General features: G+C 37.5%; 2 protein-coding genes across 6 annotated transcripts in view; both read right to left on the reverse strand.

Annotated features, from left to right (window-relative positions):
• The window catches only part of clcn3 (chloride channel 3), a 34359-nt gene extending 25806 nt beyond the window's left edge, over positions 1-8553 (reverse strand). For 2 of the 5 annotated variants that reach the window (XM_047810839.1, XM_027178172.2), the window contains exons 1-2: positions 8416-8553; positions 1128-1303 (exon numbers count right to left, since the gene is read on the reverse strand). In XM_047810839.1, the coding sequence (XP_047666795.1) occupies positions 1128-1287 (160 nt within the window). In that variant the 5' untranslated portion in view covers positions 1288-1303; positions 8416-8553. Of the gene's footprint in view, positions 1-1127; positions 1304-2965; positions 2982-8415 lie in introns of those variants that run through there. The other 3 variants (XM_047810853.1, XM_047810845.1, XM_047810835.1) reach the window with 2 other exon arrangements.
• A 1822-nt stretch (positions 8554-10375) lies between these two features.
• On the reverse strand, positions 10376-15105 carry nit1 (nitrilase 1). The gene is made up of 6 exons (XM_027178258.2): positions 14804-15105; positions 13612-13842; positions 12679-12782; positions 12048-12184; positions 11838-11963; positions 10376-10986 (listed from the first exon to the last, which is right to left on the reverse strand). The coding sequence occupies exons 1-6, from the start codon at positions 14875-14877 to the stop codon at positions 10726-10728; spliced, it is 933 nt and encodes a 310-aa protein (XP_027034059.1). The 5' UTR covers positions 14878-15105; the 3' UTR covers positions 10376-10725.
• Between the last annotated feature and the right edge of the window lie 7 nt (positions 15106-15112).

Consider the following 15112-nt stretch of genomic DNA (forward strand, 5'->3'; position numbering starts at 1 on the left):
GTGCCAAAAGAACTTTGAGCTAAAACAATCAATTAGATACATAAACACCAAACCAGCTCATACACAGCTACTTCTCCGATGAGCACACATGCTTTCTGTCAGCAGGGACCTTAAAAGTATTAAAGTATTAGAACAAGAAATATTAGTGAAGTAAATCTCCACCCTGCTGATGTCATGTAAATTGTCATATGACAAATTTCCTGGTATGTGTAAACAAAAGATATTGACATTTGATGACGTGTTTGTCCTTTGACCTGCTTTAGACCAGAAGAATGAAAGGAAATATAAACCAAACAAAAACCTGTAAACGAACCTCTGATATTTACTGCAAAGAAAACATTTGCATACTCGACAGTTCACAAAACCTAAAGTATAAGAGCGTAGAAGAAGATAAATTACAGAAAGTGTGAAACGGTGAACCCACTGAAATCCCAGGAGATTCAAACTGACAATATATCGAGTGGATGAATGGATGGACAATGGGTTAATGAGCGGACAGATGAATCAGAATCAGGTTTATTGGCCAAGTGTGTTGACACACACACACACAAGGAGTTTGGTTCCAGATGTTTGTGAAGTACAGACATAAATAACCCTATACTATACTATAATGAACGGACGGATTGATAGATAAATGGATGGATGAATAAATGGATGGATGAATGGAATGAACTTCCCCTAGAGTTCCGGACAGCTGAGTCACTTGGCTATTTTCGAGCGGCGGTTGAAGACCTACTTATTCAGGAAACACTTCAACTAGCACTTCTTTCCTTATCTTTTGCATTAAAAAAAAAACCTTTGACACTTTTTCATTGTAACTTTGAACAATTGTTTTAAACTCATGGTATCTTAAGTATGTAACCTAGTGAGCCAGCATTAATGTATTCAATGTTAGAGATTTAATCACTTATGTGCGTCGCTCTGGATAAGGGCATCTGCAGAATGCTGTAAATGTAAATGTAAATGAACGTATGGGTGGATGGATAAATAGATGGATGGATGGATGGAGGGAGGGATAACATGTATGTACAGTATGAATGATGTATAAACGGATGTATGAATAGGTGGATAAATGGGGATGAATTAGACTGACTGGCTGAACAGAGGAACGTGTGACAGGCTCTCACCTGGTGAAGCGTCTCCGTCCAGCAGATTGTCGTCCTCGGTGGTGTGGAAGTCCATGATGACGCCGGCGCCATCGAGCAGCTCCTCGTCACTGCTGGCGCTGGTGATGCTGTTGTAGCTGTTCCTGCAGTAGCCTCTGTTAAACAGCTGCTCCGACTCCATTTAGATGTATGGCACCCTGAGAACCACAACACACACACACACACACACACACACACACACACCGACAGACAGTTAAGACTTGTTTAAAATTTCATGGCATGTAATTCTAAGAGAAAGGCTTTGTAAAGTAAAACCGGCTCTTACTGAATCAAAGCTGGCTAATTAAGATCCTTCAAATGAAAACACAAAGGCATAATACTGTACACTTAACTACTTCATTTAGTTTTGTCCACACCTGTGAGAGTGAATTGCTGTCATTGTCTTTGTAAGTCACACATCCTCTATTTTATTAATATTGTTAAATATACACATACTGATTGGGGACAAAATAGTAGTCTCTCTCTCTCTCTCTCTCTCTCTCTCTCTCTCTCTCTCTCTCTCTCTCACACACACACACACACACACACTCACATTCTCTCTCTCTCTCTCTCTCTCTCTCTCTCTCTCACACACACACACACTCACATTCTCTCTCTCTCACACACACACACACACACACACACACTCACATTCTCTCTCTCTCTCTCTCTCTCTCTCTCTCACACACACACACACACACACACACAGTCTCTCTCTCTCTCTCTCTCTCTCTCTCTCTCTCTCACACACACACACACACACTCACATTCTCTCTCTCTCACACACAAACTCTCTCTCTCTCTCACACACACACAATCTCTGTCTCTCACTCTCTCTCTCTAACTCTCTCTCTCACACAAAAACTCTCTCTCTCTCTCTCTCTCTCTCTCTCACAAACTTTCTCTCTCTCTGTCTCTCACTCTTTCTCTCACACACAAACTCTCTCTCTCTCACACACACACAAACTTTCTCTCTCTCTCTGTCTCTCACTCTCTCACACACACACACAAACTCTCTCTCTCTCTCTCTCTCTCACACACACACACACAAACTCTCTCTCTCTCACACACACACACACACACACACACACACACACACACACACACACACACACACACACACACACACACACACACACACACAAACTCTCTCTCTCTCTCTCTCTCTCTCTCTCTCTCTCTCTCTCTCTCTCTCTCTCTCTCTCTCAGGATGTTTTTCTGAACTGCCAACACATGTACATGGAATCCTATTTTTCTTATTTTTAAATTTTTAAACCTGCTATTCTGCTCATTTATTTTGGTCACACTTTTTTTTTAGTAAACAAAAAAAGTTCTTCTTAGTGAGCGTGTATCAGGAAATTTACAGTATGTTCAATTAAAATTGTTAAATTGTCAATTTTCAAAAGTTGTAAAGTCACCTGCAATATTGATTATAAGAAATCTAATCTAGACAGCAAGGGAAATCTGTTAGTTAACTGATAATTGGGACTGGATGTAGTGCGTATGTCACATGACCTGCTTTTTCATATCAGCACATAAAAAGTCTCAGTGTTCTAATGGCACAACAATCACCACTTTCTGCTTCTGTTATTCAGGTAAACAGTCATTTCAGAGTAAAGTGTCCATGTGAGACATCCTACGTCTCCTTTCACATGAACACCATGATTGTAATCAAAAGCTACTGTCAAGAGCTTAAAAATACAATGAACCACATTCCCTGAAAAGTTAAAAGAGAGAGATTACAGCGTAATGAATAAAAATGTGCCATCAGCTCAGAACAAAGCTCAAATCTAATAGCAGATCATATTTCAAACTCTTACAAGTAAATTCGATGAGCAGTCAGTATTCATCAAGTCTCTCTGCAGCTGTAATCTCTCATCTTAATGCTCCCCAAGAACAATCAGAAGCCCGACACTTAAGAGAGACGATTCGCCCTTTCTCCCTTTCTCTCTCTCTCTCTCTCTCTCTCTCTCTCTCTCTCTCTCTCTCTCTCTCAGAGATGGACCATGACTCATCATGTGAAGCCTTACAGTCACAAGCCTTAGCTGGAACGAGTTCAATTAGAATAACAGGAATAATTCTACCATGTGCCATGAGCTTTCCTGCAGATCTTGTGATCAGAATCAAAAAAGCCAAAATTTTCCTACAGTTTATGAAAAAAGATGACTAAAATTTTAATAGCAGTTCAAAAAAATGTCAATACAATTCAACTGATTCATTTGTTCTTCGCTGGTTCATTCATTGATCCATTCACTGATTCATTCACGGATTCATTGATTCATTAATTCATTCATTCACTGATTCATTCACTGATTCATTCATTCATTAACTGATTCATTCATTAATTCATTCACTGATACATTGATTCATTCACTGATTAATTAATTAATTAATTAATTCACTGATTCATTGATTCATTCATTAATTCATTCACTGATTCATTGAATCATTCACTGATTCATTCGTCATCAGTAAGTGTGTCCTGGTCAGAGTTGCTATAACCATTAGTGTCATTAATGAATAATAATGAGCGATTCAGCTTGAGTTCACTCCCCTCACTACAGTTCAAATGATTAAATAATTAAATGTACATTTATTTAATTCAATTCAAGCTCTCTGGTACACAAGGTAAGGTGTAACAAGAATGACGACGGACCTGTACCACTTTCACAGAAGAGAACAATTTACCAGCCAATTCTGATGCATTTTAATTTTTAACTCAATGCAAACTGTGATCTCTTTATTACATATTTACAAACTGTATGATTCTGTACAATTTTGAAGAATATTATGTTTCTTGTCTAGCTTTTTTTTTTTTTTTGTACTTTTTTTGCCATTATTTTTAATATATAAGCAATTAAACATTTGTTTTTAATTCAATTATTAACATTATATATATTAATTATTCCTACATTTTATGTACTAGGCACATGAGCTTGGTGGGTTTTTGGATGTTCAATCCCTGTCACCACCATGTGTGTGGAGTTTCCATGTTCTCCCAGTGCTTCAGGGGTTTCCTCGGAGTTCTCTGGTTTCCTCCCTCAGTCTAAACACATGCACTGACTGACCTCCCTACGTTGTCTGTAGCGCAAGATTATGACCTTGTCCCCCACCTTGTGTCCTGATAGACTCAGTTTAATAAATTCAGTTTAAAACTAAAATACAAATTTTGCCTATTCATGCTACTATATTTTTATTTATAACAGTTTTCTTTTTTTTCTATGCAACCCTACACACACCTACGAACATTTTATATGTTGCTCACCAGTAGTCGTGAACACAAATCAAGTTTTAGTATTAAAAATAAGTCAAGAAACATAAAATCCCATCTACTGCTCATTTCCGCAATAAACAGCGTTGTAAATGTCGTCTACTGGAATTATGAATTTGAATTGCAAATCCAACCACAAGAAAGAGCCCAGCGTCGTTCTGTGTGTCGTTTCAGAGCAAACGAATCCTGCAGCTGAATTACACACATAACACACTTTACAGCTGTTAACTCATTGAACTTTATTTTTGTCTATTACACATGATTACACACAACTATTACACACAACATTTGTTGTGTTCATGTTCAGCACTGAATGTTTGTGTCATGTCTCACTCCATAGTGGTTTTAAATATAAAGCTTGTAATGAAAGTAGACACTCAGGGATTTAAGACTGTTGTTTTTTTTTAATATTTATTTTTATCGAGCCCACTGAGAGCAATATATTTATTGAAATAAATCGAAACATTAACATGCTATCAAACCCTGCATCTAATATTAATTCTAAGCAAATAAAATAAATAAATAAAATAAATAAATAAATTTGAGCTCAGCTGAACACACAGTGAGCGATGATCACGTCACCATGACAACCCAGGAGCGAGCGAAGAGGCGAGCGTGTGTAAATGGATTAGACTAGAAAGGCGGCTAATAAAACAAGGCACCATAACACACCGCCCGATCGAGCTACTTTCTTCTCCGTGCTGCAAGAAGGCTATCGCCTTTCACCCGCTTTCATGTAGGTGTGTTGTTAGTCGACACAAAGGAACTAGTTTTGGAAACACACGGCTGGATTTTGACTGAAATATGAGAACGGAGTCAACCTTTTCATGCGCTATTTATTCATGCAGTTTCTGCTGGTGAGACAGATAGTGTTGCAAAACATCAGCTGGAAACATGGCCCACTTCTCTGCCCTGATGTCATGGAGGTAGAACCTGAGTCAGAGATGAATCAGCACGTTCAAAAGCACCTGAAATACTGAAATCCACATCACTGGCACGTCTAATCATCAAGCAGAACAAACACCAGTGTAAGCACAGATTTAGCAGAGATACTGTGAGTGTAATAATGCACAAATGTTACGTGTCATAGGATAAGAACACACTCTACACGCTGCACGAGAACACACTCTACGCTGCACAACAAAAACTGACTGCATACATGTCTTAGGTATCCATTTTCAACTGATTACAACATTCAGCATTATAAAATGATATAACAAAACAAACAATACACATTTGAATGTCACTTTAATTGGGTGTTTGAGGTTGCCAGATCTCAACCAAATCTGCCCAATTACTACATCTATACCAAAAGACCGGAAAGTAGACATGTTCACTACACACTGCATCCGCAGATCCAACAGCACTGTGGATGACCTGTGCACATGCCCCTCGCACACACATGCCCAGATTTATATTCTGTTTACATTCATCCGATTTTAGTCAGGAGCACAACAGTAGTAGATCAGCAGTGCAGCAATTTGAACTCACAACCTTCTCATCAGTCCTCTAACATTTTACCCACTGAGCTACCACTTTCCCTCACAGCTCTCCGTAGCTCAAATATGTTTTCCAGCTGTGAGCTTCACAACGACCAGGCTATGGAACTGAGAACCTATCAAATGATTTGATACACTGTGTTGTCTTTATGTTTAAAATCTCATCTAAAACACTTCAGCTGAAATCTGGAACACTCAAACAACACACTCACACGGGCAAAGCTATTTTGTAAACTTGCTTGAAGTCTTTTTTAATCTCTGACCCTGACAGGAAAAACTACAGATTTACAAAACCAAACGTTTATATAGTAAGTCATATTCAGATGGAGTCTAAAATTGAGGGCAGATACAGAAAGACCCGTAAAAGCAGTTTCAGGATGGTGGAGGATTTTTTCCAATTATGTTATATTGTAATTATCCTCCTAATATTTGTGCCGCTTGTCAAAGCTTTCCTCTGTATGCACAAGATTCAGACATGTTTTGTGTCTCTGTAATTATCCACCTATTGTGTTCACATTATCAGCAGGTTGCCAAAGACAAACTTCTCCTCCTGCAGAGAAACAGCCACTGTTCCTTCTAGTACACATCCTTTTTTTTTCCAACTACTGTTTATGCGCACCATTGATCGCTTTTAAACACCAAGAACAACGCTGAGTATCATGGCTGAATAAATGAAAGGCTAATTCATGCTTTGACTACAGAAGTCAATTATATCTAATAAATATTACAATTGAAACACAAATGCAGCCCAGGCCCAGTGTTGTGTATTTCTGAGCTGTAAAAGTGTCTCGTGCGTACAGAGACACACATCTCGATACTCGTGTAAACCCACACATGAATCACAGATGTTCTTGTTTATTTCAGGTGTAACAGCCATTACTGGCCCAATATGCTTAAGACGAATGATGCATCAAAGAAGGTCACATAAGAAATTCTGTTAATCACATCCTGTAAATCTGAAATAGCAGAAACACTGAAAAAGAATCAGTCATCTTTTATGTAAGTGTGTATCACAGGAGGAAATTTGGCTCCTGAATGAATGATAAATTAGAAGAAGAAGAAAAAAAATGCATGAGACCAACAAACAGACAAACAACAGTCCTGAAATCTGATGACAATCCAGAGTAATTATTCTACATGGATGCTAACATGAAAATATGTCTGATCAAATCAAGAGAAAGTTAGATATTCAAAGAAAATTGACAAATGTGCTAGAAAATACAGAGTTAAGAGGTTCATGAATCTAAAATCTCGGGTTGCTATAACATCGTATAAGACACCCGGTATGTCCGTCGAGTTGCTGAAAGATTTCTGTAGCAATTTTGACAGATTTGCTTGGAATAATCTCTATATTTTATAATAATCTATATATAATCTTGGAATAATCTCTATATGAAGTCTCTGAGAAGGTTGTCTTCGTGCTCATCACATGAAGAAACTCTACATGCAGTACAAACAAATCATTTAATACAAACTGACTTATGGCCGTGTGTTTCGGGAAAACCCACAAAGCTTCACTTTTAAATGCTGTCTGTTTGTTTTGTGTCGATATTTGTGTTCGGCTTTAAAATCAATTCCAATGCAGGGTTTCGGTTTGGTTTCTGAAGAAGAAGGTGACAGAAAAGACAGCTGGAGTTTCTTATGTACTGTATACATATATATATATATAATACCTTAGTTAAGGCTGCAAAAATGAATTGTGACACAAAGAAATTGTCATTTGAAATATGGCTGTATTTATTTCTAAGATATGATAAACCTGTAGCACATCTAGTTCATAATATTCAACTTTTCAATACATTGCTTTGCATTGTTTATGATTCAGAAATGAGAATCAAATTGAATCGAATCATGAACCGTCAGTAATATGAATCGAATCGAATCATCACACATTTATAGTTATTTGTAGTATTTACAGGAGGCAAAACATTCTTTCCAGAAGAAGGTAGGTACACGTACAGTCTGTAAATCATTACACAAGTAAACACATCCCCTTCACCTGTCCGTGTGAAACTAATCCAGCCTCGGGTTACTGAAAGGCGCCATATTGAATCACAGATCACGTGACCACATGACAGCCCAGACAGCACGATGAAGCTTGTGATGTTTATCATTTTTATATAATGTGCGCGCGGTGATCAGGTAAAACACACCTTAGCTCAGTTGGGGTTCAATGCGCAGCTCAAATATCTATCAAACCAATGCACAATATGGCGTGTCCATGTATATACTGCGGAGTAAATGTGTAAAACTCGCTCTGTAACGTTATTACACACTTGTGTGAGCTCGTGGCCTGACAGTAACACATCAACACTCTGTAGACTCACCTGGCTGTTTGTGTTCAAACCCTGGACAATGTTTACTAATTTATATATAATCACTGCTATTAGCTACATGCATCAGACTGACAGGTGATCAAAATAAGCCAAGAGTGACACACACACACACACACACACACTTCCAAAATCGATGTGCAATAGAAACAAGAGCATTTGTTTACCTCGGCAAAGTCTCTAGATCAATCATACTTTCAGCAGCAGACCAACAACCTCCTTTGAAATTCTATCTGACATTTTTATTCCTTATTTTATGATGATGCTCATATGATTCTTTTTTTCCCCCCCCTTTAGTCCGGTTGCTGTCAGTGACGCAACTTCCGGTGTGTTTTAACCTCTCCGCTTCCTCCTGTTGAAACGTGCAGAGCTTCTTACAGACGCTGATATGCATCGTTTGTGTGACATGATGGAGAATAAAACAATTCAGTTTTCAATAATGTTTGTTTCTGTGTGTGTTTGTTTTTAACAATTTCTCATTGTCTCTGAGCAGCTTTACAGAAGTATGGAAACAGAAGAGAGAGGAAAAAAAGAATAAATATTTAATAATAATAATAATAATAATAATAATAATAATAATAATAATAATAATAATAATAATAATTAGAAGAAAAAATAAGTAGAAAAAAGGAGGATAAAAATGTATATTCATATAAAAGTATATTCACTTATATACAAGTGAATATATACATTATTAAAGTTTAAAATTTATTTAAAAAAATAAACATAAAATTTAAAATACTATATATATATATATATATATATATATATATATATATATATATATATATATATATATATATATATATAAAATCCCTAATGAGCAAGCTGGAGGCGATGGTGGCGGCAAGGTGTTACTGGGTGTTACGCTCTGTTGATGGTCATCTTTCTGGATCAGCCTGGTGTTCCTATCCCTATCCCTAATGAGCAATGAAAAAAACTCCCTGAGATGATAAGAGGAAGAAACATTGAGAGAAACCAGGCTCAGAAGGGAACCTTATCCTCATTTGGGTGACAATAAATAAAGTAAATGTAAATAATGTCCTTACTATGACAGTTTATAATAGTGCAACCGAGAGCTCCTGAGGAACTAATGGGTCATCGCAAACTCTGAGTTCAGCACAGACCTGATTGCTGATAAAGACCAGACCATACAGCTGACTGATGCAACATTGGTTCCAAAGAAGGCATGAGAGTCTCCGTGCAGCTTCATTCACAACAATCCCTTGAGATACTGGCTGACCATGCAGATAAATCCATGCAGGGTGACCACCGGGTGACGAGACTCCAACCAGCACCTACATTTGTACACTATTTTCTAGGAAAATAATCAACCACGTAAATCAGGGTTATAGTAACTCTTTTAATTCGCCACACCGGCAAGTGCCGAGGTAATAACTCCTCTTACACTGTCGCTTTTCATTTTAATTTATTTATAATAATAATAATCATCATAAGCATTTCTGACCAATCAGCACATGTAATTCAACAAGGCTATGTTAAATCATTAGCATACGTTATACAGTACAGACCAAACGTTTGGACACACCTTCTCATTCAAAGAGTTTTCTTTATTTTCATGACTATGAAAATTGTAGATTCACACTGAAGGCATCAAAACTATGAATTAACACATGTGGAATTATATACGTACATAACAAAAAAGTGTGAAACAACTGAAAATATGTCATATTCTAGGTTCTTCAAAGTAGCCACCTTTTGCTGTGATTACTGCTTTGCACACTCTTGGCATTCTCTTGATGAGCTTCAAGAGGTCGTCACCTGAAATGGTCTTCCAACAGTCTTGAAGGAGTTCCCAGAGATGCTTAGCACTTGTTGGCCCTTTTGCCTTCACTCTGCGGTCCAGCTCACCCCAAACCATCTCGATTGGGTTCAGGTCCGGTGACTGTGGAGGCCAGGTCATCTGGCGCAGCACCCCATCACTCTCCTTCATGGTCAAATAGCCCTTACACAGCCTGGAGGTGTGTTTGGGGAAATTTTTTTTCACACTTTTTTGTTATGTACGTATATAATTCCACATGTGTTAATTCATAGTTTTGATGCCTTCAGTGTGAGTCTACAATTTTCATAGTCATGAAAATAATGAAAACTCTTTGAATACTGTACTGTATGTTATATCATTAACATTTAATCTTTGTTGTAGACACACTAGTCTGTGCAAATGTTTGATATCTAGAGCGAAAGCTCTGTTGAGAAACACAGATTATTTGGAAGTCCCACACGAACAGGAAACATAAAGAAGAAACATAACAGAAGTCTTTAGCACAGTGAAAAGTGTATCAGGAGTCAGATTGTACTGTATGATCAAGTAAATCTGTATGTTAGTTCATTTATTATTGTGACTATTTATTATTATAGTCTTGTACTTTCTATAGATTTCTGATATTAAACAACACGAGGAGCTGTGAGTTAAATCGACATAATTTTTCAGTTCATGTCATGATTTTGAGTCTCATTCAGTCCAAACTACAGTAGAACTCTTTCTCCCTCCTGTGCTTCTGCACTGGCATGTCCCTTCTAGTGTCCTTAAGTCTATCCATGTCAATCTCTACCATAGCCACGCCCACATCTGTCCCCCCACAGTCTGCCATGACCACGCCCCACGGGTCTACAGCTATCGTGTGGCCATACGACGAGCGCTTCTCATGATGAGCTCCAACCTGAGCAGCGGCCAGGACGTAACACTGAGTCTCAATGGCTCTGGCCCGAAGAAGGACCTGAAAGGAGATCCATAGAATCAGAATAACAACTGAGCTTTGTGTACTAGCATGTTATTATTAAAATGTATTAGAATTGTTATTGTGGCAGAGTGCATGACAGGACTTGACATGACAACACAGTAAAACTAATGTTTACATTATCTTTATATTTACACTGTATTGTCAATGTCCAGAATACAAGCTTCAAATCAGGTCTGACAACATTTGGATAATCATTTGAATAAACGTCTGCAATTATTATTAACACAAAGATTAAATGGAAATCACATGTGTTCCAAGGAATATTGGGAGAAAATATTATATTCAGAATATTAATATCATTTTCCAATTAGTATTATTAAATTATTGATTCATATTAAATATTGTGTAATATTATAAATTATTATTATTATTATTATTATTATTATTATTATTATTATTATTATTATTATTATTGTTATTATTATTGTTATTATTATTATTATTATATAAAATCTAAAATGCCTCCAAACACACTTCATTAATCTTAAATAGAAAATATATTTTTAAATGAAAAAGAAAGAAAGAAAAATGAAAAAAGAGAAACAAATGCAATAAAACTTTTAATTATTCTTAAATTCTGTCAGTATTCTAAACTCACTCTGGATTTATAGAAATGATTAAGTTCTCCTTCCAGTTCAAGCAAAAATGTATTAACAGACAGAAGAGTTTTGGAAAAAACAACATAAAGCGTGTTAGTATAGTGTGTGAGGCTTCCCTTTAAGCAGATTAACTGGTCCAAGACAGACCAATAAAATTCTCCCACAGCTTAACAGAGCAAGCAGGATTTTTCCTTTGTTTTTCACCAGTTGGATCCTGTAAGATCTCACCTCCCAGTGTGCGGTGCCTGTTGCCACGGTAAAAGCTGATGGATAAGTGAGGATCTCCGCCCCGCTCCTCTGAAGAGCCGAGGACATCTCTGGGAAGCGCAGGTCATAACAGATCCCCAGTCCCACCTGTACAGCCGTTCAACAGACTTCTTTAAATAAAATAAAATAAAAAAACACTATAAACTAAGAGTCATGAAGAAAGTTGCGTACCTTTCCAACAGGGGTCTGAACAGGTGGCACTAAGCTGGTCCCAGGAATGGTGAAGGCGCTCTCTTTTAGTGACACACCTTTACCTGTCAACTCCACATCAAACAGGTGACTTTTTCTGTACACGGACACAATTTCACCTGTGGAAAAATCACACCAAGATCGGACACAGTGTTCATTAACATTAACTGACAGAAGTGGCAAAATGACTCTATAAAGGTAAATCACAGATTTATATGAATTCTCTCATTCAAACACGTTATCTTTTTAATAGTAACAACAAATTCACAGGGACGCGTACAGCGGATGTTCCGCGTATACAGATTCAAAAACGTGAGTCACCGTAGTGTATATGGAAGGAGCCTCCAGTGCCAGTGCTTTCTAACAGAAGCAGGTAAAGTAAAGAAAAAATCCTTTAAGATTTCTGACATAGGATTTTTTTTTATTATGGAGGGTTTTGTGTTTCAGCAGGCGTCGAGTGTTTTATTACATGTCGTGCAAGTAACGATGCTATAATGAATTCAAGTTTGTTACTAAGGTAAAGGTTTATTCAGGTTTTTTCTAAATCAGTGTAAAGTCATAATATTTACCATGTTTGTCCTTTATCTATAGACGTTTAGGTGCGGTGTGATACCTTGGCCATTAATGATGACATGGCTGTTGTAGATGCGTCTGTCATTCTTCCAGTTTTGCCCTCTTTCATGGAAACCTCCCAGAGACAGCCACACGTTCAGCTTCCTTACACAGACAGAGGCAGTAAGTCTTACATCTACATCATAAAAATTATTGTACCTTCCGTACATCTATTAAACTTGCTGCAATAGTTTTAGTTTGAGCCAAGTCTGCACTTTAACATAAAATCTATATAAGACACATTGCCAGCTTCTTTTGACTAAAGGACCTTTAATATAAACACATGCTTTGTGTTTTTTTTTTCATGAAACATTTAATAAAGCTGTTGTCTCTCTATGCCATTAAAACATTGCCCTTTTTGGGATGTGCCTTCCAAACGATTCCTAGAAACTGTAAATATGTAGCTACTCATGTTCTACTTAAGTGTAGTATGTAGTAAGTGTAGTTGAAACACACCTCAACTACTGCACAGGTACTGCTTACACTACAAGCTGTAATAATAATTCTTTAAATACTTCATTATTCATTCATTCATTCATTTTCTACCGCTTATCCGAACTACCTCGAGTCGCGGGGAGCCTGTGCCTATCTCAGGCGTCATTGGGCATCAAGGCAGGATACACCCTGGACAGAGTGCCAACCCATCGCAGGGCACACACACACACACACTCTTATTCACTCACACACTACGGAAAATTTTCCAGAGATGCAATTAACCTACTGTGCATGTCTTTTGACCGGGGAGGAAACCGGAGTACCCGGAGGAAACCCCCGAGGCACGGGGAGAGCATGCAAACTCCACACACACAAGGCGGAGGCGGGAATCGAACCCCCAACCCTGGAGGTGTGAGGCGAACGCGCTAACCACTAAGCCACCGTGACCCCCCGAATACTTCATTACCAAAAAAGGAAATATTTAGCATGATTCAGACACCTGGCTAATTGGGAATATCTGCTGATGATGTCACCCTGCAGGCTTTCAGACAGCTGCAGCGTCTCTTCTCGACTGGACCCGAGGTAATCAAAGCCCTCAGGGAGAAAGATCATGCTCGCGCCACCCTCCTTGGCCTGCATGATTAAACGCTCGCATGTAGTCAAGTTTGCCTCCTTGTCTGGGGTGGACGTCATCTGACACACAGCTGCCACAGGATGTGATGAGTTCATTCTGGAAATAATGTGAAGAGTGAGACACACTAAAATCGATATCTGGTTCACGGCTGATGAACACAACCCATATGGTTTACATTCGATCAGATCGAAGCGTACGAGCATTTTAGTTATTAGTAAATGAAACACAAAGACATGAATGAATCTAGCATCCACAATTCCAACCAGGAATTAATATTTTGTTCCAACTTTCTTTCTTTTTTTATTTTTTATTTTTTATGTACCTGAATATGGAGCTTTAGTAGAATATGGACGCAGTTTTTAGTGTTGAAGACCAATAACATACACAGGATTTAAACTGTTAAATAGAACAGATATAATAGGCACAGTGGGGAAATGTGTGAGACCAAATACTTACTAAAACCATCATTTTAGTGTCCATGGTAAAAGTGGTAATAAATAAATAAATAAATTTTACTCACTGCAGAAAAATAAAAAACTCTATTGTTTGTAGCATTCTATTCAAATGAGATGTAGTTACAGTGACAAATATTGTTAATGATATGATGAAATGTATTGCTCTATTGCCACCTAATGGATTATTTATTTATCTATCTATCTATCTATCTATCTATCTATCTATCTATCTATCTATCTATCTATCTATCTATCTATCTATTTATTTATTTAGAATCCAGAAAAAAAATAGAGAATCAAAATTTATAAGCCCCGATCTAATATTTATAGAGCATTATAGTGCGACATTGAACGACTCGCATACATTTTTGTTAAAAAAGGAGCTACTACTGTAGAGCAAGACACGCTATAGAGGGCGGGGCTTACGGTTTACAGGTAGCATCTGATTGGACGATTTGATCCATCGCTATAATCCTTGTTTGTTTTGGTGTAAACAATAGCTACAATTAATACGAAATATTAGAGAACAAATTATACGTCATGTCAGGTTAAAAGTTGATTAAAAAGAGTGTTAAAGTCGGCAGTGTGTTGTGTTATAGTACCTGTGATGACTTATGACTGTCTGTAACCTCCAGAATAAATGGTGCTGTTTCCACAGAGTCTGAGAGAAAACCATGGGACTCCTGTTTAAACCACGATGTTGTTTCTTCTCGTACTTTGTACTTCCTTCTTCTCCACGTTAATCAGTCACTACACAGCAAATATGCACTAAAGTCCCAACTTGACCCTGATGAACCAGACAGTCATTTGATTCTCTCTTCAGTCATATTATTATACAATACACTTAATTTAAAATATTGCTGGTGTCGCATTAAACGCCCTGCGGATACCGTTTTTTTTTTTTTTTTTTT

This window comes from Tachysurus fulvidraco, chromosome 1, assembly GCF_022655615.1.
Source record: "Tachysurus fulvidraco isolate hzauxx_2018 chromosome 1, HZAU_PFXX_2.0, whole genome shotgun sequence".
In the NCBI taxonomy this organism is placed as follows: Eukaryota; Metazoa; Chordata; class Actinopteri; order Siluriformes; family Bagridae; genus Tachysurus; species Tachysurus fulvidraco.